At 36.8% G+C, this 26,446-nt stretch overlaps 1 protein-coding gene across 3 annotated transcripts in view; it reads left to right on the forward strand.

Moving 5' to 3' along the window:
• The window catches only part of pcsk5 (proprotein convertase subtilisin/kexin type 5), a 246,229-nt gene that overhangs the window by 47,892 nt on the left and 171,891 nt on the right, over positions 1 to 26,446 (forward strand). For all 3 annotated transcript variants that reach the window (XM_031890895.1, XM_031890900.1, XM_031890898.1), the window contains exons 4-5: positions 22,472 to 22,615; positions 26,242 to 26,318. In XM_031890895.1, coding sequence (XP_031746755.1) covers positions 22,472 to 22,615; positions 26,242 to 26,318 — 221 coding nt within the window. The remainder of the gene's footprint in view (positions 1 to 22,471; positions 22,616 to 26,241; positions 26,319 to 26,446) is intronic.

The raw sequence follows: 26,446 nt of genomic DNA on the forward strand, positions 1-26,446 counted from the left end.
TCTGCCTTCCCTACCCTGCCTGCTTGTGCCATACTCTCCCTTCCCTACCCTGCCTGTGTGTGTGTGCCATACTCTGCCTTCCCTACCCTGCCTGTGTGTGCCATACTCTGCCTTTCCTACCCTGCCTGTGTGTGCCATACTCTGCCTTCCCTACCCTGCCTGTGTGTGCCATACTCTGCCTGTCCTATGCTGCCTGTGTGTATGGCACATACAGGCAGCAAAGGGCAGGCAAAGTATGGCACACTCAGGCAGCCTACGGTGACACAATGCTGGCACTGCTCCTACAGTCTGCACAATAACTATATATTAAAAAATGTTTTAATTGCAGTACCACCACAGTATATGTTCTTTTTATGGTGTGCAGGGTTTATTTGTGGGTTTCTACTGCTCCTACAGTCTGAGGTGTGAGCAGTTGAACAATGGGGGTAATTACAGCCTGAGCCTAAGGTGTGAACACTACAGGGGCTGAATAATGCAGGGATTAAAAGGTGTGAACAACACAGTGGATTACATTTTTAAACAATACAGGGGGTTTACAGCCTGAATCTGAGGTGTTAACCATGCAGGGGGCCAGTACTGATACCATTTAAAGCTTACACAAAGGTAAGCCATCAAAGCAGCCAGAAAGGTGGGGGGCCACACAGAGGGGGGTCGTGGGCCGCCAGTTGGACAGCACTGGTTTAAAGGAAAGGTTCACCTTCAAATAAAGTTTTGCATGAAAATGGATGGATTTTTTTCTAAGCAATAGATCTTGATATTTTACAATTTTCAAATTATTAGTTCTACTATAATGCCTCATTCCATCCTGATACACTAGTTGTTGGAGTCCCTAAACCCGGCAAAAAAACCCCCCAAAAAACCTGATTGATTGTAAAGCTTCAGTTTTATTGTTGGTTTCATATTTTAATGTTTCTTTTTCTATTGAGGCCCTCTCGTAATCATCTTCCATTCTAAATTATATACTTCTACCTAGTTGGTAAGGTTATAATTGCAGGCCTAAACCACAACAATAAAAAATAAACACTGATTGCAAATTGTTTGAGAATATCCCATCCCATATCTACATACATTAAACAATAGGTCCTGTTTATAAAACTACAAAAAAAAAGTTATTCAGATACATCACCGTCTGAATGCCAGACTTTGTGGCACACAATCCTGCATATTTATAAAGCTGTGTGTTTATTCAGTGCATTCCCATAGCATCATAGCATTGTGTAAGATACCAGTGTAAGAAGCAGTGACTGCTTGAGAAATGTTGTGTAAATTTTTTTTTTTCTACTTGACTCAATTAAGAATTTTAAGGATCCAGTTTGGCCAAGCATGTGAATTCAGACAGATCCGAATCCTGCTGAAAAAGTCAGAATCTTGGCTGAACTTTTCATTTTTAATTTCCCCTTAGTAGTTTTAGTAAACCAGACTGTTGACTTTCTGAACTGTTATCATTTGAGACATTGGTTGATACATTTCTCAGTCTTTATGCTCCCTAAGCCTGTCAACAAAGCAACAGTTACAATTATTGACAGATTTATTGCTGTTGTTTAATCAGTGCTGCCCCAAAATGTATCACATTTGAACAGGTTGGAATCTTAGCTTTACAGAGTTTACCTAAGAGGCAGGTATTTGAACTAATTCATTTCTAAAACCTACATTTTAGAAACCCCAACAAATAGAAACTAGAAAATAACTACAAAAAAGGCTGTATTTGTGGCATACTGTTTAAAAAGATGAACTGCACCTTTAATTGCTGCCTCCGAATATTGCATTTTCATGAACAGCATAGAACGGCAATGACTTCTAAAATGAACAGGGATTGCCATTTGATCATTAAGCAGTGATTTGTAGTCAAGGAATGCTGTCGTTTAAAATGTAAATATGCAGATTGAGCAGCTGACAGCTCATCCATATAACAGCACTTTTCCCTCATTAATGATGATAAATGTTCTTTGACAGTGAACTTTAAAGTGAAACTGTTGAAAAATGAGAAATAATGAACTGAGAAAAAAAAAAAAAATATATATATGTATATATACGTAGCCATGTTTCCCACAGGTTGTATTTGTAAAATATCTCTTTGCCTAATTAACCTGAGACCCCTAACATATTTACAAAAAACATTTTGATTTCAAAAATGAATTGCCATTTGCTTTCTTTGCTTAAGGTAGGTAAATAGCCATGACAGGTCACCAGAATGTGACACTTGCTGTTATTGATGCTTTGTACAGAGCTAAGTGGCAGGAAGGGGCTTTGTCATCTGACAAGCAGACAAGCAGCCTGGGTGTCACTGCTGATATCCCAGATAGCCAGTGATTGGTAGATGGAATTGATTGGTTCTGTATAGAAGCCCTTCTGACGTGCTGTTTCTGTATGTTGGGAAATATCCCTTTATGTATCTAGCTAGTGTCTCATGCTGGGATGATAAAGAAGTTTAATGTCAAATGTTTTGACTTTGACACCTCCTTATTGTATGTTATGGGCATCTCTTAAATTATGAGATTGGCTGCTGAAAAATGGAGGTTTGTTCATACAGGTAGCTTCAAGATGGTATAGGATACGTTACTGTATTTATGTAGCATGAAGCAGTTTGTCACATATTTTTTTCACGATAAAAAAAATCCAAGAAAATACAAATTCACATCAGGGCATAGTATTTATCCCTTAGCAATTTCCTTTATTGTCACAAGTTGACCTTGTGTCATTTGGTCTGCCTTAGGGATAAAATGTTCCCAAGAGAATATTTTGCCCTTGAACATATTTGTATGGAGATTAATGCTATCTCATGGGTTCCTATTACTTTGTAGTTACATTAATCTTCTATTCTTTTTTTTGCTCATAATTAAACTTGTCAGTTACTGTTAGGAAACCTGTTACCAATGCAATTTATTCTGACAAACCTGTTTTCCATTTTAAAGGTGAAGTTTTATAATACATTTAAGAAGAGTTCAATCTGACACTTCCTTCCATTGCATCAAAAGAATTTTATAGTAGTTTTGCAGGCTCCATGCTTAGCTACTATTGTCTTCCGCAGTGGTAGAATCTATATTGTTACATATTTTATTTTTATGTAAAGAAACAACCTTACATAGTTACATAATTAAGTTGGGTTGAAAAAAGACCAAAGTCCATCAAGTTCAACCTCTTCAAGCAAACCCCAGTGCACACACATAGACCAATACTGACCTATCTATGCACTCACATACCTAAACTTTATATACCAACATCAATACTAATTGTAGATTTTTAGTACAGGTATGGGACCTGTTATCCAGAATGCTTGGGACCTGGGGTTTTCTGGATTAAGGGATCTTTCTGTAATTTGGATCTCCATATCATAACTCTACTGAAAATCATATAAACATTAAAAAAACCCAATAGGATTGTTTTGCCTCCAATAAAGATGAATTATATCTTAGTTGGGATCAAGTACAAGGTACTATTTTATTATTGCAGAGAAAAAGGAAATAATTTTCAAAAATTAGAATTATTTGCTTATAATGGAGTCTATGGGAGATGGTCTTTTCGTAATTTGTAACTTTCTGGATAACGGGTTTTCAGATAAGGGATCCCATACCTGTATCACAATAGCCTTGTATATTAAGCCATTCTTAAAGGCATTAACAGAATCTGCCATCACAACATCACTCAAAAGGACATTCCACAACCTCACTGCTCTCATTGTAAAAAAAAAAAAAACACCTAAGCTACTTCAATTTAGGGGTTCGAGATTCAGCCAAGATTCAGCCTTTTTCAGCAGGATTCCGGTTCGTCCCAATCCATGCCTCTGGCCAAACCGAATCCAGATCCTTAAAATAATGTGACTTTTTGTCACATAAACAGGAAGTTATTTCAACTTTGCAAAGTGCACAATTATCTTTACCCCTTCCTTAAGGTTTCAGTTCAGTATTTGGCCGAATCTTTCACAAAGGATTTGGGGTTAGCCTGGATCCTAAAAAAGTGGATTCAGTATATCCCTACTTCAAATGAAAGTTCCATTCCTCTAATCTAATTCACCCAATTCATGCTTAAGCCTTGTATAAAAATGTATGCAGAAATTTAGCACCCGTGTGTGTCAGCAAAACTTGGTGTACAGCAGCCCTACAGCACAGTAAAGAAATCCTCCTATTAGCTTCCAGAATTGTGTTTTCCTGGTTGGCCTCTGAGTCTGAGTCACTTAAGTTTCAAGTTTCAAGTTTATTACTTAGGAGTTAGTGCTTCTAATTTTCTGAGGTGCTTGTAGACTGGCAAAAGCTATGATGCTGCAGGGGCACAGGTGCACCACAGGGGGCAGAAAACACAGCAAAAGCAGTAGCACAGCAGAGTTGTTGTGGAAAGGATTTGTTCTTTTATCTCAGACTTGTTCAGCTTTTAGTAGCCATATAACAAAGGCTGGAAGCCCAGTACAGAGGTTTTTGTCTTGATAGACACTATGGGGCAGAGTAATCAAAGTACGAGTTTGAATCCAGAATTGGGTAAAATTCAGATTAGAAACGATCATTTCTGATGATCGGAAATGTTACGAAAATGCTTACAAAAAAACCGCAATAGTCACAATAATATTGTATTGGCGATCCAAAAGTCACATCATTTTCATATCCGTACAACTTGAACAACTTTGATCCTTCTGTGCATGTTTTTGGAAGCCTCCCAAAGGACTCAATGGCACTCTGCAGCTTGAACCTGGCAAGGAAAGTCATGATAACGAATCCGAAATTGTCGTACTCAGCACGACAAATACGATTTTGTTGCGCAAATTTTCGCAAGGTACAAAAAACTCGCAAAAAATACGCACAGTGTAGAAAAAATAAGTTTTTTTGTATTCGGATTCAATCGTACTTTAATGAATGTGCCCCCAAAGGTGTGATGATAGATGTGATATTCAGTTGAACAAAATTGTACAGAGTTGCATGAAGAAAAAGCCAAGGGGGATTTTAGGTGCTGCTGTCATCTGAGGCAACAGCCCTGATGCCTCCTCCCCCCACCCTTACCTGTCCCATGCTTGCCTCTTTTGCGTCAAAGCGGGTTTAGGGGTCATGTACATTAAAAAGCTCATGTGTGGCCCATATAGTGCAGAACTACAGAATGTGTTGGTACCTTATAAGTAAAGATAGACTAGAAATAGGTGCATGCTGCTGCATAAGAAGATATGCTGTGAAAATATTTAATCATGCTTTTTAGGTACAATACAGTGAAATTGTTTTTCCAAAAAGGATCCTTAGCGTATAGTGTTCCCTTCACATGCAATATCTGTTAGCAAATACTTTATTATTAAGACTGGTTTTCTAAAGCAAACAAACAAATGTATAAGTAATATGTTAGTCATTAGCCTGATATTGGCATGGCTGATTAATTACATACCCTGCTACCTTTTTTGTTTTTTTTTTAAAGTGTCTAGTTGAGTAATATCACTAAGCTAGAAAGCCTGAATCTTGTTTAGATGTAAAGCACACAAACATCAATCATTCATCCATTCTCCATCTGGTTTGCAAATGTGGGATGAACCTTTCCTTCTAAAAAACAGTACAGTGGACTCCTGCGGTGTGCAGCAACAAGTTTTTCCTTATATCTTTGTATGTAGCACTTTAATGCTAGAGCAAAGTAATCGTTTCTAGACATACCAGTGTGTTAAATACTAATAATCTGATGGCCCCCTCAGCATAATGCTTGCTAAATTTGGGATATAGGGGTGGGGTAGAATGGCGTTGTGTTTATGTTCTGAGATTGTTGCAAGAGATTTTTTAGTAATACCAAATGTATCTAAAGACCTCTAAAGGATTGCCGCCAGCATGTGAATACTACAAATCCCCAATAAACTTTCCACACCTCTGGAAGCATTGCTGTTGACCTGTTTATGGGGATAAAAACATATGACACAAATCCCAACCCATATGAAACATATACAGAAAGCACTGTCAAATGTATGTCTTTTAAGGACTTCTTCAATTTCCCAGTCAATAAGAGCACAAGCATTCATCAATCCATAACTGAACGTGAAAAGGAGGCTGCAAAAGGCAGCATAATTGGAAAGTTCATAAGGACAAAGACACCTCAGTTTAAGCACTTCTCTTAATTAGACAATACAGAGCAGTTCAGCCAGTTGATACTTGTGTTCCAGCATGAAATTCATGAAATGATCAGAGTATCCGCAGCACTAATGCAGAAAACTATGCTAACACATTTATACATTGGGATCCCAATGGCTAACATTACATTACACCTCTGTTATGAACTTTAACCAGTTCCAGAAGTTGTTTCCACATAAACCTCTGCTCCCTTCCCTACTGCATCAAACCAAGCAGCCAAAAATTATATATCAGGCTCACTGGTGGTAATCACTGACTTGCATGTGCACAAGCTTCTGCACGATAATCACCATAAGGGAGCCTGGTGGCAAAATAAATGCAGCCAAAGGTAACAACTACTGACCCCACTGTCAGCATTTGGAGACCAGGTATGGGGACAGTCCGTCCCCTTTTGGCTTAAAACCTTAAGGAAGACGGCAGAGAGGGTAGTGGTTAAACATCTATGAGGGTTTAGATCCCCTTTACATATAGCTAAATGCATTTTCTCTATATAGTCTATATAGTTGAATATCTTCCAAAGGATAGCTAATCTCTAAAAGTGGATTCTTCATCAATTTAGTCTGAGCACCCCTGAAGCACATTCTCAGCATATGCTTCAAAGATAACACTGTGTCTTTAAAATGGGGTCATTTTTTCTTTCTAGTATGTGTGAAATTCTCTTTCAATTTTCTTTCATTTTCATGATAGTAAAAATTAATTTTCATATAAATGCAATAGGCAGTCTTTTTGATACACATTTTTATTTTAGATTGGGATAAAAGCATCCTAAAGCTCCTTGTGTTCTTGATAAGTACAAATATTACTTCTGGCTATTTTAGAAGTGGAAAAAATAATGAATATTTAATCGCTACCATGCAAAACACATTTTTCTTTTTTTTTTTTCTTTTCCTACTAAGGAAACATGTTCATGGAAGTGCTATATTAGGTGTTGTTCCTAGAAAATATATTCAACAGTGGTAGTAGTCTCCAGGAATCAAATCTACCTATGCTAGACTATTATTATAGCACAAATAGGCATGGTTTAGAACCTCACATGAAGAACCTTGTCTTAGGAATGCCATACGTGTTCAGGTTTTAGTCTTCTTTCGAACATTCGGATATTGATCATACACTTAAATGCGATGATCTAAAACTTACATTCAGACTAAAACTGTAGGATAAGCCCTAAAAATAACAAATGGAAGGATGTTCTAAGCATGAAATAGTTGGCAGACACCAATCGTTCGAAAGTGGCTTCCATTGTAGGTTCCGCAAGGATATTATCTGATACACAATACATTTGCAGATTTTATTGGTATCCAACCAAAATTTCCTAACCTGTCCAATCGACTAAACAATGGATCGCCATGGTCCAAAAATCGCATGAAACTCTGTTATTGGTGTGTGCGGCCATCTTGACACTCTGCTCTGATGTTAGCTCAGTTGTCACTTGTCTGCTCTATTGTTTAGATGTATGAAAATGTGAAACGTGGGGGGGCTGATTCAATACGGTCTGTATTTGACAAGTTTGAAGTATTGTAGAAGTTTATCTAGCATCTGACAATGTTCACTCACACACTGAGGGGCATATTTATTAACAGTAATAATAAGTAAGTAAGACAAACATCGACAGTGATGTTTTCTAATGTTAACAAATAAACCCCTGACTATTTTATTTTCTGACTTGTGGGTAGAATTGATATCAGAAATAAGGGGGCCTATTCATCAATGTACGATTGAGTCCGAATACTAAAACTTAGTATTTTTTCTAAGTTTTAGAACTGTACGGATTTCCTACGATATTTTTGTTAATTTGCGCGGCTTTTTCCTACTTGCGACAGTTTGTGCGACAAAATCATATTTATCGGAACGAGTATGAAAGTCATTCAAGCTTTGGTATCGTGACTTTCCTTTGGCCGAGTTGGAGCTGCAGAGTGCCATTGAGTCCTATGGGCAGCTTCCAAAATCGGATCGTACCACTATATTTTCGATACAAATTTTCGTAACATTTACGCACATCAGAAATTTTCGTTAATAATACAATTTTTTTGTACTTGTACTATTTAAAGTCAAAATTTTAAATCAGCCCATAGGTCTGGCTTCTGTTTAATGAGCAGACAATTTCACAGGATGGCATAGTGCTATATTAATACACTGAATTAAAAAAACAAAACAAAAAATGCATGTAGAAACCATGAGTATTTTTCAACTTGATAACATATCAGGTATTTGTTTTAGAGGTTCCAATATAGTTCATATAAATAAACCACTTTGTATCCATGGGGGCAGTCATTCAAGTTGGGACAGTAGGGCACTTTTAAATAGCAAATTACAAGTAAGCTCTGCTGAATACAGTGGTTTTAGTAGTTAAACAGGGAGATTAACAGGGGTCTAATGTCATCCATGGCTCTCTACAGATATATAAAATAGAATATTGTTGCAAAAAATAATTTATTTGCAGGTACTGATTGGGCAGATTCAGACTTACTATTTTAGTAAATTAGTTTAAATATTAATATATTTTATACTTGTTTATAATAATAATATTTAGAATGTGACATGTTGTATGTATGTATGTATGTATGTATGTGGGTTCACTCCTACTACAGGCCCTGGGATTCGGAAACCCATTGTCCAAAAAGCTCTGAATTACAGAAAGGCCATCTCCCATAGAGTCCATTTTAAGCAAATAATTCAAATTTTTCGAAATAATGTTTTTCTTTTTCTCTGTAATAATAACACTGTACCTTGTACTTGATGGTAACTAAGCTGCATGAATCCATATTGGTGGTAAAATAATCCTGTTGGGTTTATTTCATGTTTAAATGATTTTTAGCAGACATAAGTCATGATGACCCAAATTACGGGCCTCTTACTTCGAAAACCCCAGGCTTCAAGCATTCTGGCTTAATTAAAAACAAAACATGTTGCAAACCAATAATGAGTTACAACAGTCCTTGAAACTCAGAAGCTTTTTAAGGGCAATGACACCTGTTATTATATTGTCTCTCACGTTTTGTTGTGGCTACAAAACGCCAAAAAACTTACTGCTATAGACAATACTGAAAATTGTCTCTGCTGACATAGCATACAAAGGCATTTTTGAGAGATTATGCAATTCGAATGTTTCAGCAGAGACAATTTTAAGTACTGTCTATAGCAGAATGTTTTTTTTGGTATTTTGTAGCCAAAAAAATGTGGGTGACAAATACAGTAGCACTGTATGTCACTGCCCTAAGGAAACAGTTTGAGAAGAATCTGTGAATTGGGCAGCTATCTACAAAATGACTTCTTTGCAGAAGAGTCCAAAACTTGCCATTTAGTTTCTCAGTTATTCACATATGCTCATTCTTTAGGTTACAGGTGTGTTATTGTCATTATGCATATACCGGACCATTTCATAGTGCTGTAGTTTTTGCAACTGCTCTGTATGTACCACCAAATAAATCTCAATTCAGTGCAGCTCAATTAGCTTTAAACTTCTACTGTGTTTATCCCTTTCATACCTGAATTTATTCTATTCTTCTTGACCTCCCCACAATAAAAGTAACTTGTGTCATCTGATCTCTGTGTATTTGCAGTGCCACATGGGTATCTGTAAATTGCTGTATGTTGCTTATTTGGCATTCCAAATATATATAAAGAAACCAACATTTTCTTCCAAATGCTGAATCTACAGGGGCAAGGATAATCAAATATATTTACTAGATTGCTACATAAAGTGGACTTCTTCTTTAGAGTATAGTTGCTCTATGTTTAACCATTATTAAAAAAAAAAGTAAGAAGCCTTCGCTAAACTTGCAGTAATCATGTGATCAAGTAAAATAGTTTATTTTTACATTGAATGTTGCAAAGTCGTTTGTTTTTCTTGTACTGGACTGGGCTGATTTTCTGGTGAAACAAACACTCAGTAGACTTACATTACATGTAGATTGTATAAGATATAGATTTTGGAAACTTAGGACCTATTTAGACTTGGGCAAACCATTAGATCAGATGTTACTTACCTTTGTGTAGTCAAGGAAATCCTTATATCCTGCTTGTTAGGTTGGTGCCTTAAGGGGTTGGATAAAAACCACTGCCCTCTGGGAATAGCCAATGAATAATCAGTGGTGTGACTGCACTTCACTGTAGAAATGAATGGGAGATCAGTTGGCTACCAACAAAAGATGGTGTGTGTTAGTTTTCCCCTTGGAATCATTTAGAAAACCACTGCAGTCATTAATGTTAAATATAAACTTTTCTTAACAAGCTGCTTTAATTAAATAAATGCTTTCCATTTGAAAAAGACATTTGGGATGGGTGTGGCAACCACAGTATGGCTATTAAATTGCTATTCATTTTTAAATGGCATTCTGGGTAGTGAAGCAAATAAGTGTTTATTTTTAGGAGCAATGATATGATTATTACATGCAGTTTTCACATCACAGTGTTACATAGCCAGCCTGGCATATAGTAATATTAAGTTAGAAGCAGTGGTTTTGTTATCTTAGGAATAAAAATAACTATTGCCCCTAGTTACCGTATATAATTATTTCACAAAATAAATGATTCTGCTCCTGTTTGTCTGCTCCTGTTTGATATCGGCTCATTGATGCGGTCCCTGATCCGACTAGATTTTCTAACCTGCCCAATCGAAATCTGGCCAATTTCCCATACACGGTCCTAGGGACCGATATCGGCAGCTAATATGGGGACCTTTAAGCACACAAACAGGAGCAGAATCATTTATTTTGTGAAATAATTATATAACTAGGGGCAATAAAGCTGTTGATGATTTGTTGGGGTGTATATACTCTATTTGACCACGCAGCTTGCTGTATATGCCTTTTTTGCATAAGAGTACAGACACTCCAAGGACTGGTGTGTGTGTTTATAACATATTGAAAATGCCTGCTATGCTTTTTTTAACTATATATATCCTTGAAAAAGGTCCTAATAAGAACCGAAATGTTGGATATTTGTGCGATGTGCTTATAATAAAGGCATTACGTTTTATAAGGGTGTGCCTCTCTCTCTCTCTCTCTCTCTCTCTCTCTCCATACAGTATATGGTATTTGCAAAGAATTTAAATTAAATAATACAGTATATTTGCTAGACTCACCCTTTAAGTGCACTGTTTCTGTGAGTGCTTATGGCTGTATTTACATAGACCTTTCTGATAAAGCTTACTTATTTTTTACCTTTCCTTTTTCTTTAATTGGCCATAGTGTGTGTGTGAATATGTAGAAAAATTCCAGAAGCACACCATCAAAAATATGATTTATTTATTCCATATACAAAGGGCAACATTTTGAGCCCCTCTGGCCCTTTATCAAGCCTAGTGTGTATGAATGTAACAGGGACCTTAGATGTTAAAGTGGACCTGTCACCCAGACATAAAAAGTTGTATAGTAAAAGTCCTTTTCAAATTAAACACGAAACCCAAATTCATTTTTATATTAACACATCCAAACCCATTATAAAGGCATTTAAAAATCCCAGCTGTCAATCATATATTGCTTGCCCCGCCTTTATGCCTTAGCTAAAGAGCTTTCCATTCAGCACTACATAGATGTCACTGCACATCTCACTTGTCCCCTCCCTCCTCCTCATCTAACTGTGTAGCCAGTGCATGGGTATGGGCCTCTGGTCCTCCATTCTGGCACATAAACAAGATTTTGGGGTGATACAAAGCTTGTCTTCATAACAGTGTCCACAAGATGGTGCCTCCCTGCTTGCTTTGATTGAGTAATTCCAAGACGTAAGGAAACATTTATATTATTTATATAGAGTAAGTCAAGTTTATTTTGCTCAACTAACAATATAGAAACTAATTTGGAGTTATTTCTTAGGGGGGGCCAGGTCCCCTTTAATCTCCACTGGAGCAAGGACTGATGTGAATGATGTCTAATTATTAAACTCTAAGCTATATAAATGACAAACTAAAAATTAGGCATGCACTGAATCCAGGATTTGGTTCGGAATTTGGCCAAGATTCGGTCTTAGCAGGATTCAGCCAAATCCATGTGCCTGGCTGAAACAAATCCAATTCCTTAAAATCATGTGACTTTTAAAAATTTTCACAGTGTGCAGCTCTCTTTTTTTTTTGTAGCCTTATCTGCATATGAAAGTTGGAATTCAGATTCAGTTTGGTATCCTAAAATAGTGGATTCGGTGCATCCTTACTAAAAATGTTATCTTGTATCACTCATTTTGTTGCATGCCTGACGAAGGGGTACGCCCCCAAAACGTTGCTGCTAAAACTTGAATAATCACGCAGGGGCTAAGCCCCACTTTCATCACACTTGTTGTGCTGGTCAAATTTCTTGCTAAACTCTTTAAAAGTACATTTTCTCAAAAAAAAAGTACATTCTTTAAGTATTATGTTCCCTCATACTGTTCTGTTAAACACATCAGGTCACAGTGATGGTGTTTTCCAAGACAAATAAATTAGTTGTTCTGCGGTCTTCACAGCTGAGTGATAAACAAATAATGCAATAGAACATCATTTATTTCTTTACAATTCACTAGTTTAAAAGCAGAAAAGTTTGCCTTTTTCAGGTTATATGCCAAAAACAGCTGTAAAATAGGTTTGCTAAAACTGATGACTTGCTCTTTGCTATGGATGTGGCACTGGTAAAAATAGGACTTGTTTTGCTGAGTGAGCAATTAGAATTCAGTTAGTATAGCAAAACTGGTATGTCGAGAGAATGCAGTAATAGCATTACAATTGTCATGAAATGTTTTATTACATCTAATATAGTATGTTGGATTTTCATGTCAGTTAGTCCCTTTTCATGAATGAATAAATAGTCTAAAAACAAAACTTTTAATAATTTCTTTGTTCCAAAGTTACACAGAAGTCATGGAATTGTGAATCTAGATGCCAGGAAGAATTTCTTGCCTCGTAATTGTGTTTGTTTTCAGCACACTGGGAAAAGTCATTTTATTTGCATTTCTGACTTCATGGCCACAAGGCTACACTAGGAACTCAGCAGTGAGAGTGCAATGGCACATGGCATAACAAAAAAAAAAACAAACAAAACACAAATATTTATTATTTTAACTATCAACAATATGGGGCACATTTACAAAGCAATTTTGAGAGAAAGTTGATTTTTGTTTATCTTCTAGATATTTTCAAGATTTATGAATGTGTTTCCATCAGTACTCTGGTTTTTTTGTTTTGTTTTTTAAAAATTTCCCCCCCAAAAAAATCATATTTTTCAAAAATAACTGGTATAATTCTATATTTATTAACGCTCAGGAGAAGAAAATTCTGCAGGTTTGATCTGTCTCCTATGGAAGGCTTTAAATACTAGAAATGTTCGAGTTTAACTCGAGTTTAACTTAAAAAAAGTGAATATTCATTGTCAGCCTGTCCTTTTGCTAAACACTTTCTAGGGGAAGTTAATCCCATCATTGTTTTATATTTCACCCAGTTTTAATCGTAAATTAATCCTATCATGGTTTTCTATTTCACACATTTTAAGGGGAAGTTAATCTCATCATTGTTTTCTATTTCACCCAGTTTCAAGTGAAACTTAAACACATAATTAAATGCGTGCTAATGCTTCTAAAATGGCTTCTGGAGCAATTCCTTTTTGGGACAAATGAAAAGGATTCATGGAAACGAACAGCCATTTAAATTTCACAAATTTCTCACGTTTTTTGGAAAAAAAAAAATCGTCATTTTCGGACAGTAAACTAAAATTTAGAAGATGGTGACTTATCTCCTCAGCCCTTCAATGATTGCTTTTTTACACACGGTAGATTACAAGCAGGACTTTTAAAATTTGTGTTTAAAATTTGCAATGTATTATCTGTCTAATGAAGAATATTATGTAGCAAAATCTGATTCCCTGTGTTTAGGACATATATCACATTTCCTGTTAGAGGTATAATGTAGCATTTTTTTATGCAAATATCTTGTGGCACTCATAGAGCCCATGTTGGTGTTGTGTGCTTATTCAAATATAAGTATAGGACCTGTTATCCACAATGCTTGGGGCTTTCTGGATAAGGGGCCTTTTCATAATTTGGATCTCCATACATTTAGGGGCACATTTATCAAAGTACGACGGGTCCGAAATACAAAAAATTTGTACTTTTTTTAAAGGTTACAACTTTTTGTTTTTATTTTCTGCAACTTTTTCGTACATTAGTGTGACTTTTTTGTACTTTGCGACAAATAGCGTGACTTTCCTTTGGCCAGGTTGGAGCTGCAGAGTGTTATTGAGTCCTATGGGAGGCTTCCAAAATCATGCACTGAAGGATCAAAGTCAGAAAGGTCTCCCCGCCGTTTACAATTGTTCGGATTGGAATCGCCAATAAGATATTATCGTGACTAATAGGATTTTTTCGTAAGCATTTTTGTGATATTTTCGATGATCAGAAATTGTATCTAATCCAAATTTTACCCAATTTGGGATTCGAACACGTACTTTGATGAATTTGTCCCTAAGTTTACATCTTAAGGATGAATTGTATCTTGGTTAGGATCAAGTACAAGGTACCGTTTTATAATAACAGAGTAAAAGAAAACCATTTTTAAAAATGTGAATTATTATATGAGTAATGTATTTTATTTTAGACTAAGAATATAGCAAACAACTGTCCGTTTCACTTTAACAATTATTTTCCAGTCTTTGACAATCAGCTCATGGAAATAATTTGATCAATATAAAATATGAGTTGAGGATATGTTTCCATGCACTTGTTATTTGGCACACACCATTCAAGGCTGTCTTTTTTGTTTCTCTGTTGTTTGAATCAGAAAATAATTACGTTGAGTACCTTCGGCATACTTCAAAATAATAAAGGCTGTTATTAAAGGCCTAAAAGGATAGGAATAATGAAGTGACACTTAAGAAAATCACAGCTCATGCCCTTTTTTCTCTTTATTAATATACCTGCAGAATAGAAACAGCTTGAGAGCTTTTCTATGACTCAACACATGAGAAAAAATGGAAAAATCGATGATCAAGATAATGTGCAGGAGTGAAAATACAAACACCAACGCATAAAGCTTGCTGTAATGTTATGTTTGCAATGCATTGTGGGTCTGGTGGTTGTATGGTGTATTTTAATCTGTTCATGTATTTAAAAGGTTCCAGATAAGAGATGGACATGAGATGCCACTTTGCTGGAGCTATTCTTTGCATTTAAGTGGCCCAGATGCATTTGTATCTATGAGAACAATCATTAACCTAGCAGGATATAGAACAATGCAAGTACCGAAGCTTAAAGCTTGTCTGAAGTACCTTTGCACAATGTTACCCGGGTGAGCAGGGTGGTATATCTGTAATCTGTTGAAAAATATTTTTTGTTTTAAAATTAAATCAGATCTGCAGATATTTATAAAACCATGTAAATTATGTATTCCAAGCATTGCCATGTTTTGCAAATACAGACCAAATTGCAGACAAATTTTGCAATATAATGTCTTCCACTTACACTAATTTTTTACAGGCTTTAAATCAAACCTGAATCATAGGCTTGAATTAAGCATGAACCCAGTTCATCATTAGAACAGTTTATTTGAATTTTTAGATCAAGTAGTTCACTTGGATAATCACCCTCCAGTGTGTCCTGCCTGTGCCTTAAACAGCAGACCAGATTAAATTCAATCAGAAAAAGGTTTATCACGTGAAAACTGATGAATGAAATTCAATTTGAGATACAATTCAGAAAAACTTACCTCACTGTTTATTAAAATAACTGGAACTGAATCAGGAGAAAAGTTTTTTCCTCTTCAAATTGAGTCTTGTCCATTAGTTTTCAAATGATAATCCATTTTTGCTGATGACACTAAATTGTGCAAAACTACAAGTTCCAAGCAGGATGCTGCCGCTTTGCAGAGCGATTTGAAAAAATTGGAACACTGGGCAGAAAACTGGAAATTGAGGTTCAGTGTTGATAAGTGCAAAGTTATGCACTTTGGTAGAAATAATATAAATGTGAACTATCTACTGAATGGTAGTGTGTTGGGGGTATCCTTAATGGAGAAGGATCTAGGGGTTTTTGTTGATAACAAGTTGTCTAATTCCAGGCAGTGTCATTCTGTGGCTACTAAAGCAAATAAAGTGCTGTCTTGTATAAAAAAGGGCATTGACTCAAGGGATGAGAACATAATTTTGCCCCTTTATAGGTCCCTGGTAAGGCCTCACCTTGAGTATGCGGTGCAGTTTTGGGCTCCAGTCCTTAAGAGGGATATTAATGAGCTGGAGAGAGTGCAGAGACGTGCAGCTAAACTGGTTAAGGGGATGGAAGATTTAAACTATGAGGTTAGGCTGTCACGGTTGGGGTTGTTTCTCTGGAAAAGAGGCGCTTGCGAGGGGACATGATTACTCTGTACAAGTACATTAGAGGGGATTATAGGCAGATAGGGGGTGTTCTTTTTTCCTATAAAAACAATCAACGCATCCGAGGTCACCCCTTTAGATTAGAGGAATGGAGCTTTCATTTGAAGCAGCATAGGTGGTTTTTCAAGGTGAGGGCAGTGAGGTTGTGGAATGCCCTTCCTAGTGATGTCGTAATGGCAGATTCTGTTAATGCCTTTAAGAGGGGCCTGGCTGAGTTCTTGAACAATCAGAATATCCAAGGCTATTGTGATACTAATATCTACAGTTAGTATTAGTGGTTGTATATATAGTTTATGTATGTGAATGTATAGATTGGTAGGTGTGGGTTGTGTGTGCTGGGTTTACTTGGATGGGTTGAACTTGATGGACTCTGGTCTTTTTTCAACCCTATGTAACTATAAGAAACTAAATCTTGGCCATTATTGGAAAAAAATAGATTATTAATCCATAACTTTGCTGGGAAGAGCCTCAGACTGAGAGATCGTCCTAATGCAATACTGGGCATCAGTTTTCGGTGACAGAATTTGCCACACATTGGCAGGCTTCTCCGAGTAAAAAAACTGTTGTTTATGCGTTTTTTCTTCTCCCGGAACATATGTAAAATCTGGCATTCAGAAGGCAAAACTTCTCCATTTATATTACACTGCTTTTTACACTTATTTTTGTTTAATATAATTTAACATATTTTAGCATAATAAATAGACCCCTAAATGTATGCACAAATTTGAAAAGGTCGAAAAAACGAGGGATATTTATAGCATGCGTTAAAAATATTATCACTTATTATTAAGTTAACGATCAATTCACTAAAAGGACACTTGTCTGAATTAGGAAGCGATGTTCTTGGTGTTATTTATCTGCCAATGAGCGATTTTTAGCAATATTTTAACGCGTGCGTGTTAATTCCGCTGCGTGCAATATTTTTGGCCGCACTTGATATTAGCGCATGCTGTTACGCACGCAGCAGTTACTTTCTGAAAACTACTGTCCCTGAAAACTGGAGGCTGCATCACTCTAGGACAGGGGTGGGCAAACTTCTTGGCTCACGGGCCACATTTACTCAACCCCGGGCCAGGGCGGGCAGGGCCAGGCCAGCGTTACGGCCCCCTTCGTCTCTTTAATTCCGGCCCGCCAATGACACCAAATCTCGCGTGATGAGACTTGGCGTCGTCGGCGGGCCGGATTAAAAAGGCCAAGGGGCCGGATGTGGCCTGCGGGCCATAGTTTGCCCACCCCTGCTCTTGGAAGATCACATACTTGAAAAAATCTGACTGCAAACTCCATCTTGTCACCACAGACAATCACCAGCTGCAGTTTTGTTCAGTAACGTCTACTCCTGAGATGTGTTAAGTTTCACAGTAATTATCACCACATTTTACGCATTTAACGCTTCATATGTGTTTGTATATCATGCGTTAGTATTATTTCTATGCGATAATTACTGCAATGCGATATAAATAACGCATGCTATATGAGTGATAACGCATGCGAAATTAAGTTGATGAATCGGTACTTTTTTATTGCATGCTTTTTAACGCAAAAAAGTATGCAATAAGCGTTAACAACCTTTAGTGAATTGGCCCCTATGTGTTATAGTTTCTAGGCTGTCCATTAACAATTGCTTAATTTAGGTAGATGGGAATTATATTTACCATTAACTGCATTAACTAATTTGGCATGTGCTCAAAAATTATGAATGCAGAGGGGGCTGTGTGGGCATAAGTGATAAAGTCTCCATAGTTTGTAGTGTGTACAGTAACACATAACATAGAGGGGCATTGGATGGAACTTATAGATTAAGAAAACAATACATCGTTTGCATTTATCATAGGTTGTTTGATACTTCTCAAAATGTTATTGTTTAGTGAAAGTACACTATGGGGCACATTTACTAACCCACGAATCCAAATTGGAAAAATTCCGATTGGAAAACAAACATTTTGCGACTTTTTCGTATTTTTTGCGATTTTTTCGTCGCCTTTACGACTTTTCGGAAATTGTCACTACGCTACGAAAAAATCGCAACATTTTGCGCAACATTCGGAATGGCTACGAAAAAGTTGCGTCAATTTTCCGAAAAACCGCCAAATACCGATCATTACGAAAAAAACGCAATCGGACGCATTCGGCCCGTTCGTGAGTAAGTAAATGTGCCCCTATGTGGGGATTTAGCTGGTAGAAGCCAGTAGCGGATGGAAATCTGGGCTTCACAGATGAGACAGGCAACTCTGGCTTGCAACCAAAATGTTCAGGCTCCTGCCTGTGCTTTATTTTCCACAGCAAAACAGTATATATCACAACTTGGTGTTTGCAAGTGAACAGTTCAACAAAACAAAGTCTCACCAGACTGTAATTTCGACAAATGGGATAACCCAAATCCTTACTGCCAATGTCCGGCAGTCCTTTTCTGGAGTCCCAGAATCAGGGGAGCTTGTTTAAGTCCAGCCTGCCCTCACAGCCTCTCTCAGAAACTGACCACCTGCTGCACACCCAGGCTCACCTTAAATGCTTCAGGTGTTGCCTAATTGGCTCCAGCATTCTCTAGCCATACGTCAGGGTCCTAGCCTCTCCTGCCCTGGAGATTTAAAGGAGCCAGTACCTCAGCCTGGGTGCTATATATCTGTCATCCAACAGACACTTCTCACCGAGACAAACCTTTTTGTCACAACTAGCATTCTACCAATTTTTATGGTTATGCCTGCCCTATGCTGCCTGTGTATGCCATTCTATGCTGCCTGTGTGTACCATACCCTACCTGCCCTGGGCTGCCTGTGTGTGCCATACTCTGCCTGCCCTATGCTGCCTGTGTGTGCGCCATACTCTGCCTGTCCTATGCTGCCTGTGTGTGCCATACTCTGCCTGCCCTATGCTGTGCCTCTGTGCCATATTCTGCCTGCCGTTTTTGGCCCTGCACCACGTAGGCCAGAAAAAATTTGGCCCTCGGTACCACAAGTTGAACAGTACTAGTTTATACATTTGCACTCAGTAGTACCCAACGTAACTCATCAGAGATGGAACAGTCAATTGTCTGGCATTTTCTTAGTAAAACCATGACTTACAACATTTATGTTGGTAATCTTTCACCTTTGGGCTTGGTATTCTGTTTATATTTTTGTTTTTACATAAGGCAGAATAGACTTGAGTAAAAATGAAATCTTTAATGTTTATTGCGTCCTCTAATCCGTTAAGTGCCAGCATTGTTTCTGCATACCATTAAATTAAATGGAAAAAACATTGTGCCAGAGCAGCGCCAGTCAGTGGTAGTTAAAAGGTTTAAGGGGATTTAATTTCTTCACTTTATATTTGTATAGTTGTAAACTCTTATATTATTGGATTTATTTAAGCATTTCACAGCAGTACTTTGTCCCACCACCTTCAGACTAACCTTCCACTCTCCCCCACCCACCTCTCTGAACAGTTTGTTCACTATGAATTGATGAATAGTCCTGTGTATGTTTCCAGTCCCTACATCTTGTTTGTTAGCTTTTTGAAGTCTTGTAACATGTGAACATGGAAGATTTTGCAATTCCCTGGGTAGATTCGTATTGCTACTTTTCTCACCACTTGCTTCCACATTGGCTTATATTTTTGTGCAAGAAAATACATTGAACATTTAACCATTTAGTGTACGTTTTTGGCCTTAACTAAGGCCAGGATAGGAATGGCCTGTTACAATGCACAATGTAATCATTGTGTGTTTGTAAATCATGCGTTAGTATTATTTCTATGCTTCTAGACATTGTTACGTTTTCTGGTGTCACCGTCTCTTAAGGGGAGATTTTTTAAAAAGGCCTAAAAATACATGCAAAAGAACTGAGGTAAAAACCTACAAATCATTTATTTATTTTAGTTTTGTTTCAATGTGATGACAGTTTATAACAACATTCTAAATAAAACAAATATATTGCTGTATACTGAAGTTGTATAAAGTGAAACAATTTAATCTAAATTACACTGTTTACATAGCAAATACAGTAATTCACTCTACCATTTAAAATTTTATTCTTGAACCAACAAATGTATTTTTTTTTAGCTGTAATATTGGTGTGTAGGCAGCCATCTCAGTGCATTGTGCCTGAGTCTGAACTTTCAGAAGTAGCCAGTGCTTCACATTAGAACTGCTTTCAGGTAACCTATTGTTTCTCCTGCTCCCATGTAACTGGTGGAGTCCCAAGCCGGACTTTCTTACTATTGCGTGCTATTTTGGGAGATATCTTTCTACCTTCTCATTGTTCGGCTACCGGGTTGGGGAGGGGGGGGGTGATATCACTCCAACTTGCAGCTCAACAGTAAAGTGTGACTGAAGTTTATCAGAGCACAGGTCACATGGCTGTGGCACCCTGGGAAATAAGTATAGGTCTAGTCCCATGTGAAATTTCAAAATTAAATATAAAATAATCTGTTGGAGAATCTGCTGGAGAAGCTCTATTAACTGATATGTTTTTTTTGTTTTGTTTTTTTTTTAAAAAACCCAACATGTTTTCACTTGAAAGTTTTCCTTTTAATGCATACTGAACCAAGCGCTTTACCTAAGACATGAAGCATGCAGATTTGAGTTCTGAGCAGTTAGAGTGTCCTTCATAGATCATGTTCAGTAACATTAAAGAAAAAATAGCATTTAGTGTACAGTTATTGAACCTGTTATCCAAAATACTTGGGACCTGGGGTTTTCTGGATAACAGATCTTTTTCGTGATTTGGATCACCAGACCTTAAGTCTGCTAAAAATAATTTAAAAATTATTTAGTTAAATTGGACTCTATGGGAACTGGCCGTGCCATTATTTGAAGCTTTCTGGATAATGGGTTTCTGAATAATGGATGCTATTCCTGCATAATATTCTGACCAAATTTTGGCATATTTATTGAAGGTGGTAGGTTTTACCTTTTTTAAAGAAAAAATGCAGAACTAACTAGCATAGCATAAAAATGCTGAAGTAGGAGGCATAGATTTATTTTTTTTAAATTGCAGGGCTTACACAAGCTGCAGTCCACTCTAAATTTCAACTTAATTTGTAAAGGAAATAATTTTATTACATATTTAGGCTGGGTTCACACAAGTTGTAGCACATCATATAGTATATCAAATAGTCCTGCATAGAATGCACTGTGAGGTAAGGTCAGACTCATGCATTTCGAAATAGCCCCCCCCCCCCCACACAAACATGCCCCATGGGATAATCATTTTGGACAATCAGCTTTGCGTCTTTGTACTAGAGTTTGATTGGCCAAAGTGAGAGATTGTGGGCCACAATCAGATGACTGAATTATCATCATATCTGAATGCATGCAGCTACTTTGAAAACTTTAACACTTTCAAGAAATTGAGATAAAACAACACATCAAGTTTAGCTCTGTACTGTACTGCACTTTTAACCTGGTTTGGGGAAGTCCTTAATTCTGATTCTTTACTGCCAAGTCAGTGCCTTGCATCAATGTTGTAGAGCCATCTGACATACAGTAGAAGTAAGAAATGCAGTGGTAAAATATTTTCCCAAACAACTTTTTTTTAAAAAAAAAAAATTACCTTTTACCTTTGCTGGAACAAAAATACATTTGTAATTAAAATAACATGCTTATATCTGTATGAATCTGTAGCATCTGTTATCTGAAATGATTGGGGCCTGGGGCTTTCCGGATAAGGGATCTTGTCGTAATTTGGATCATACCTTAAGTTTACTTAAAAAAAATATTCAATTAACCCAATAGGATTTTTTGCCACCAATATGGATTCGTGCAGCTTAAGTACCACCAAGGACAAGGTTCTTTTTTATTATTAAAGGGAAAATAATTAGAATGATTTGTTTGTAGCCTCCCTGTAATTTCTAGTTTTATTGAAAATGGGTTGCAGGATAAGGCATCCCATACCTGTATAGATATATACAAAGTAAATTAAGATAAGGGCAAGGGCTATGTTGACTGTAACCCCTATTTAAATATACAAAAAAAAGTGCTTTTTAACTTTTATGAAAATGTAGTTGGTTTCAATTTTTATATTGATATTGTTATATGGAAAATAGTCAAGCACCATCTAAGTAAATATGGTAATTTCTCTGTTTTATCTTCAGCATTGCAGCGAAAACGTCCATCACTGCCAGTCAGACATGAATATTGTAGGAGCCTGGAAGAGGGGATACACTGGCAAAAATGTTGTAGTTACTATCTTGGATGATGGAATTGAAAGAAACCACCCTGACCTGATGCAGAATTATGTAAGTAGTGTTATTTAGCTAATAATTTATTTTTAATGTAGTTAATGACAATAGGCTTTATTGGAAAGCAAGATAAAGTTGTACATATTAGAATACTGTAAATCTGTAGGTATATAGGTGTAACTCTATGGGGCCGATTCACTAAAGGTCGTTAACGCTTAACACATAGTTTTATGCGTTAAAAAGTGTTAGATTAAGTACAGATTCATCAGTCATGTCGCATGGGTTACTACTCATATCGCATGCGCAAAAATCCTGATTATCGCAAAGCGTTATTTCCATTGCATTGAGGTAATTATTGAATAGAAATAATACTAACGCATAATTCACAAACATATTTGAAGCGTTAAAAGGATAAAATGTGGCGATAATTACTGTGAAACTTAACGTGTCCCAGGAGTAGGCGTTACTAAACAAAATTGCAGCTGGTGATTGTCTGTGGGGACAAGATGGAGTTTACAGTCAGATTTTTCAAGTATGTTATTGCCCTAGAGTGATGCATCCTCCAGTTTTCAGGGAAATGATAATTTTCAGAACAGTAGTTTTCAGAAAGTAACAGTTCCATGCGTAATAGCGTGCGCTAATATCGTGTGCTACAGAATAACGCATAAATATATTGCATGGTTTAAAATAATGTCATCGCCAGATAACTAACAACAATAACATCGCTTCTTAATTCAGACAAGTGTCCTTTTAGTGAACCGATCGTTAATTCTCAAAATATAGGAAGTGATAATATTTTTAACGCATGCTATAAATATCACTTGTTTTTTCGGCCTTTAGTGAATCGGCCCCTATGTGTGAACTAAGCATTTCATTCCCATTGTCAATACAAAAAAACTTGACTGTTATTTGTGTGTGCAACTATTCATGTCGAGAACCTTAGCTATGGTACACTTCATGCACCTTAAAAGAACAGCATCATCCAGTGTTTAAAAAGTGCTTTGCTTTGGATTTCTGTTTTGTGTGAACTTTAAATAGAAGGTTACCTTGCCTCAAATAGTACAGTATACGTTATTGTGAACTTAGGCACATTCTGATAAAGCTATAAAGATCTATCTTTATATGTAATGTTATAAGAGACAGAAGAGTAAGCAAGTACCTTTAGCTACATCCCTGGTTTTACCGCCTGCCCCAAGTAGGTGTTAATATTCGCACAGACGCGTTTAACGCTTCATATGTGTTTGTGAATCATGCGTTAGTATTATTTCTATGCGAGAATTAACGCAATGCGAGGTAAATAACGCTGTGCGATGATGGGTTTTTTTGTGCATGCGATATACGTCTTAATGCATGCAAAATGACTTTGATGAATCGGGACTTAATTATCGCATGCATTTAAATGCAAAAAGCCATGCGATAAGCGTTATCAACCTTTAGTGAATCGGCCCCAATATCCAATATATAGGCACATTCTGATGAAGCTATAAACATCTATCTTTATATGTAATGTTATAAGAGACAGAAGAGTAAGCAAGTACCTTTAGCTATATCCCTGGTTTTACATGCAAAAAAAAAAATCATTTTGTGGAGCCGTATGTAAAAAATGTCCTTTGGCCAAATCTAGTAAAACGCTGATACTGCATCTACTACTCTATTAAACCACTGTCCAGCACATTTTAGCTGGATCCGGGTGTAGCTCCTCTGACAAGCATAGCATCTGCCTGAGCAGATACACAGAACGGAGGTGAGCCCGCTTTACAAGCCGATCTCTGCTCCTGTAGCTGCACTTGGGCCGAAATAGATCCACTTATCTCCGCCTGCATTTTGTACCTAACCTTATGCTTTGTGTGCCCTTGCCCTTAAAGTGGAAACCCCTCATATTAAACATTCACATCCCTGTAAACAATATAAAAATACTAAATACTGTAAAAGAAAGGCACTTGAAATAATTGTATTAACAATAAGTGAGCAGAACCTATGAATGACAAGACTACCATACAATCATGTGTAATAGTTGATACAATTGGGTTGATTCACTAAAGGGCGATAAAACAAGAGCTTTTTATAGCATGTGTTTAATATTTTTATCGCTTCTTATTTTTTGAGACTTAACGCTCGATTCACTAAAAGGATAGGCATCATAATTAAGATGCGATGTTCTTTGCATTATTTAACTCGTGATGAGTGTTTTTCTTGCGTTTAATCCCGCCGCGTGATATATTTCACCGCTTGCTATATTAGTGCACAATTTTACGCATGTAACCATTACTTTCGGAAAAACTACTGTTCTGAAAATTACCATTTCCCTACAAACTGGAGGATGCATCACACTAGGGCCAATGCATACTTGAAAAAATCCCACTGCAAAGTCCATATTGTGTTGCCAAAAGCTCACAAACCAAGTACCGCCTGCCCCAAGTAGGTGTTAATATTCGCACAGACTAATGCGATATTTAGCGTGTTTAATGCTTCATATGTGTTTGTGAATCATGCGTTAGTATTATTTCTATGCGAGAATTAACGCAATGCGAGGTAAATAACGCTTTGCAATGATGGGTTTTTTTGTGCATGCAATATGCGTCTTAATGCATGCAAAATGACTTTGATGAATCAGGACTTAATTATCGCATGGATTTAAACGCAAAAAGCCATGCGATAAGCATTATCGACCTTTAGTGAATCGGCCCCAATATCTCTTTCTTATACTAATATTGGGGGACCAGCAAGCTAAACCCTACAACTAAGCCAATTTAAAGCAGTCAATATAAAGAAAAAAATGTTTGTGCTGAATAACTCTCTCAACTACTAGTCCTATGTTTTGAGTATTGTTGGCTATGTTTCCTAAGCAAGGGGATGAACATTTTTTTTTATAATAAATCCACATATACTAAGTTATCTCGATTATCAATCAAGCAGGGAAGGGGGGGGCCATCAAGTCACAGAGAGCAACATGCTAAAATGATTAAAATGCTATGATCCTAAGTTTACTGAAGATGAGCTTTACAATTAACTCTGGGAACAACTGTCAACAAGAGGTTCAGAGAAAGTTATTGCAGCTGTTGGCTTCACTGTCGGATCACAATGTGATTTTCAGAAGCACTCAAGCAAAACTGGTGCCTTTTTTCTGCATTGTTCAGTATCACGGGGGAATTAAAATATAATCAGTTATGAAAAGGAATATAAATTCTATGGATACAGTTTGGTCATCTTCTATATTATTTCTTTAGACGCACAGAAAGGGAAATAAATAAATAAATATATATATATATATATATATATATACATATATATATATATATATATATATATGGGGAACTGGGAGTAACTGCTTACTCTGCAGTTTTTAAACTGCCAATAATTTCATTGAGTTGACTGCCACAGGATTTGGTTTTGTGTTTAAGATCATCTACATAGATTGACTAATATTATTGATCAAGTTATATGACTATACTCATCATTATCAAACCAAGCAATACTTATCAGTATATCTAATACTTTTCAGGCCCCTTGTTAAATAACATGGTAATTTGATACCAGGGTTTTTTTTAATTCTTTCACTGAGACCTCAGTTGACCTAATTCCATGCTCAGTGGAACCTCTTTATCTATTTATGAGCCATTTGATCCCATGGCTGTTTAATGAGCATATGACTTATTTATTCCTTTTCTTTTTTGGGGAAATAGGATGCTCAGGCCAGCACAGACATCAATGGCAACGACTTTGATCCTATGCCTCGATATGACGCAAGCAATGAAAACAAGTAAGGCAAACAATCTGATAAAAATATGTTATGTTTAGTGTAATATTGTGTAACTACCACAAACAGAGAGTAGGCTCTCATACCCCTCCAAAAGTTCATGTTTTGTCAATACCCACATAACAGCACAG

Source organism: Xenopus tropicalis, chromosome 1, assembly GCF_000004195.4.
Source record: "Xenopus tropicalis strain Nigerian chromosome 1, UCB_Xtro_10.0, whole genome shotgun sequence".
Taxonomy (NCBI): Eukaryota; Metazoa; Chordata; class Amphibia; order Anura; family Pipidae; genus Xenopus; species Xenopus tropicalis.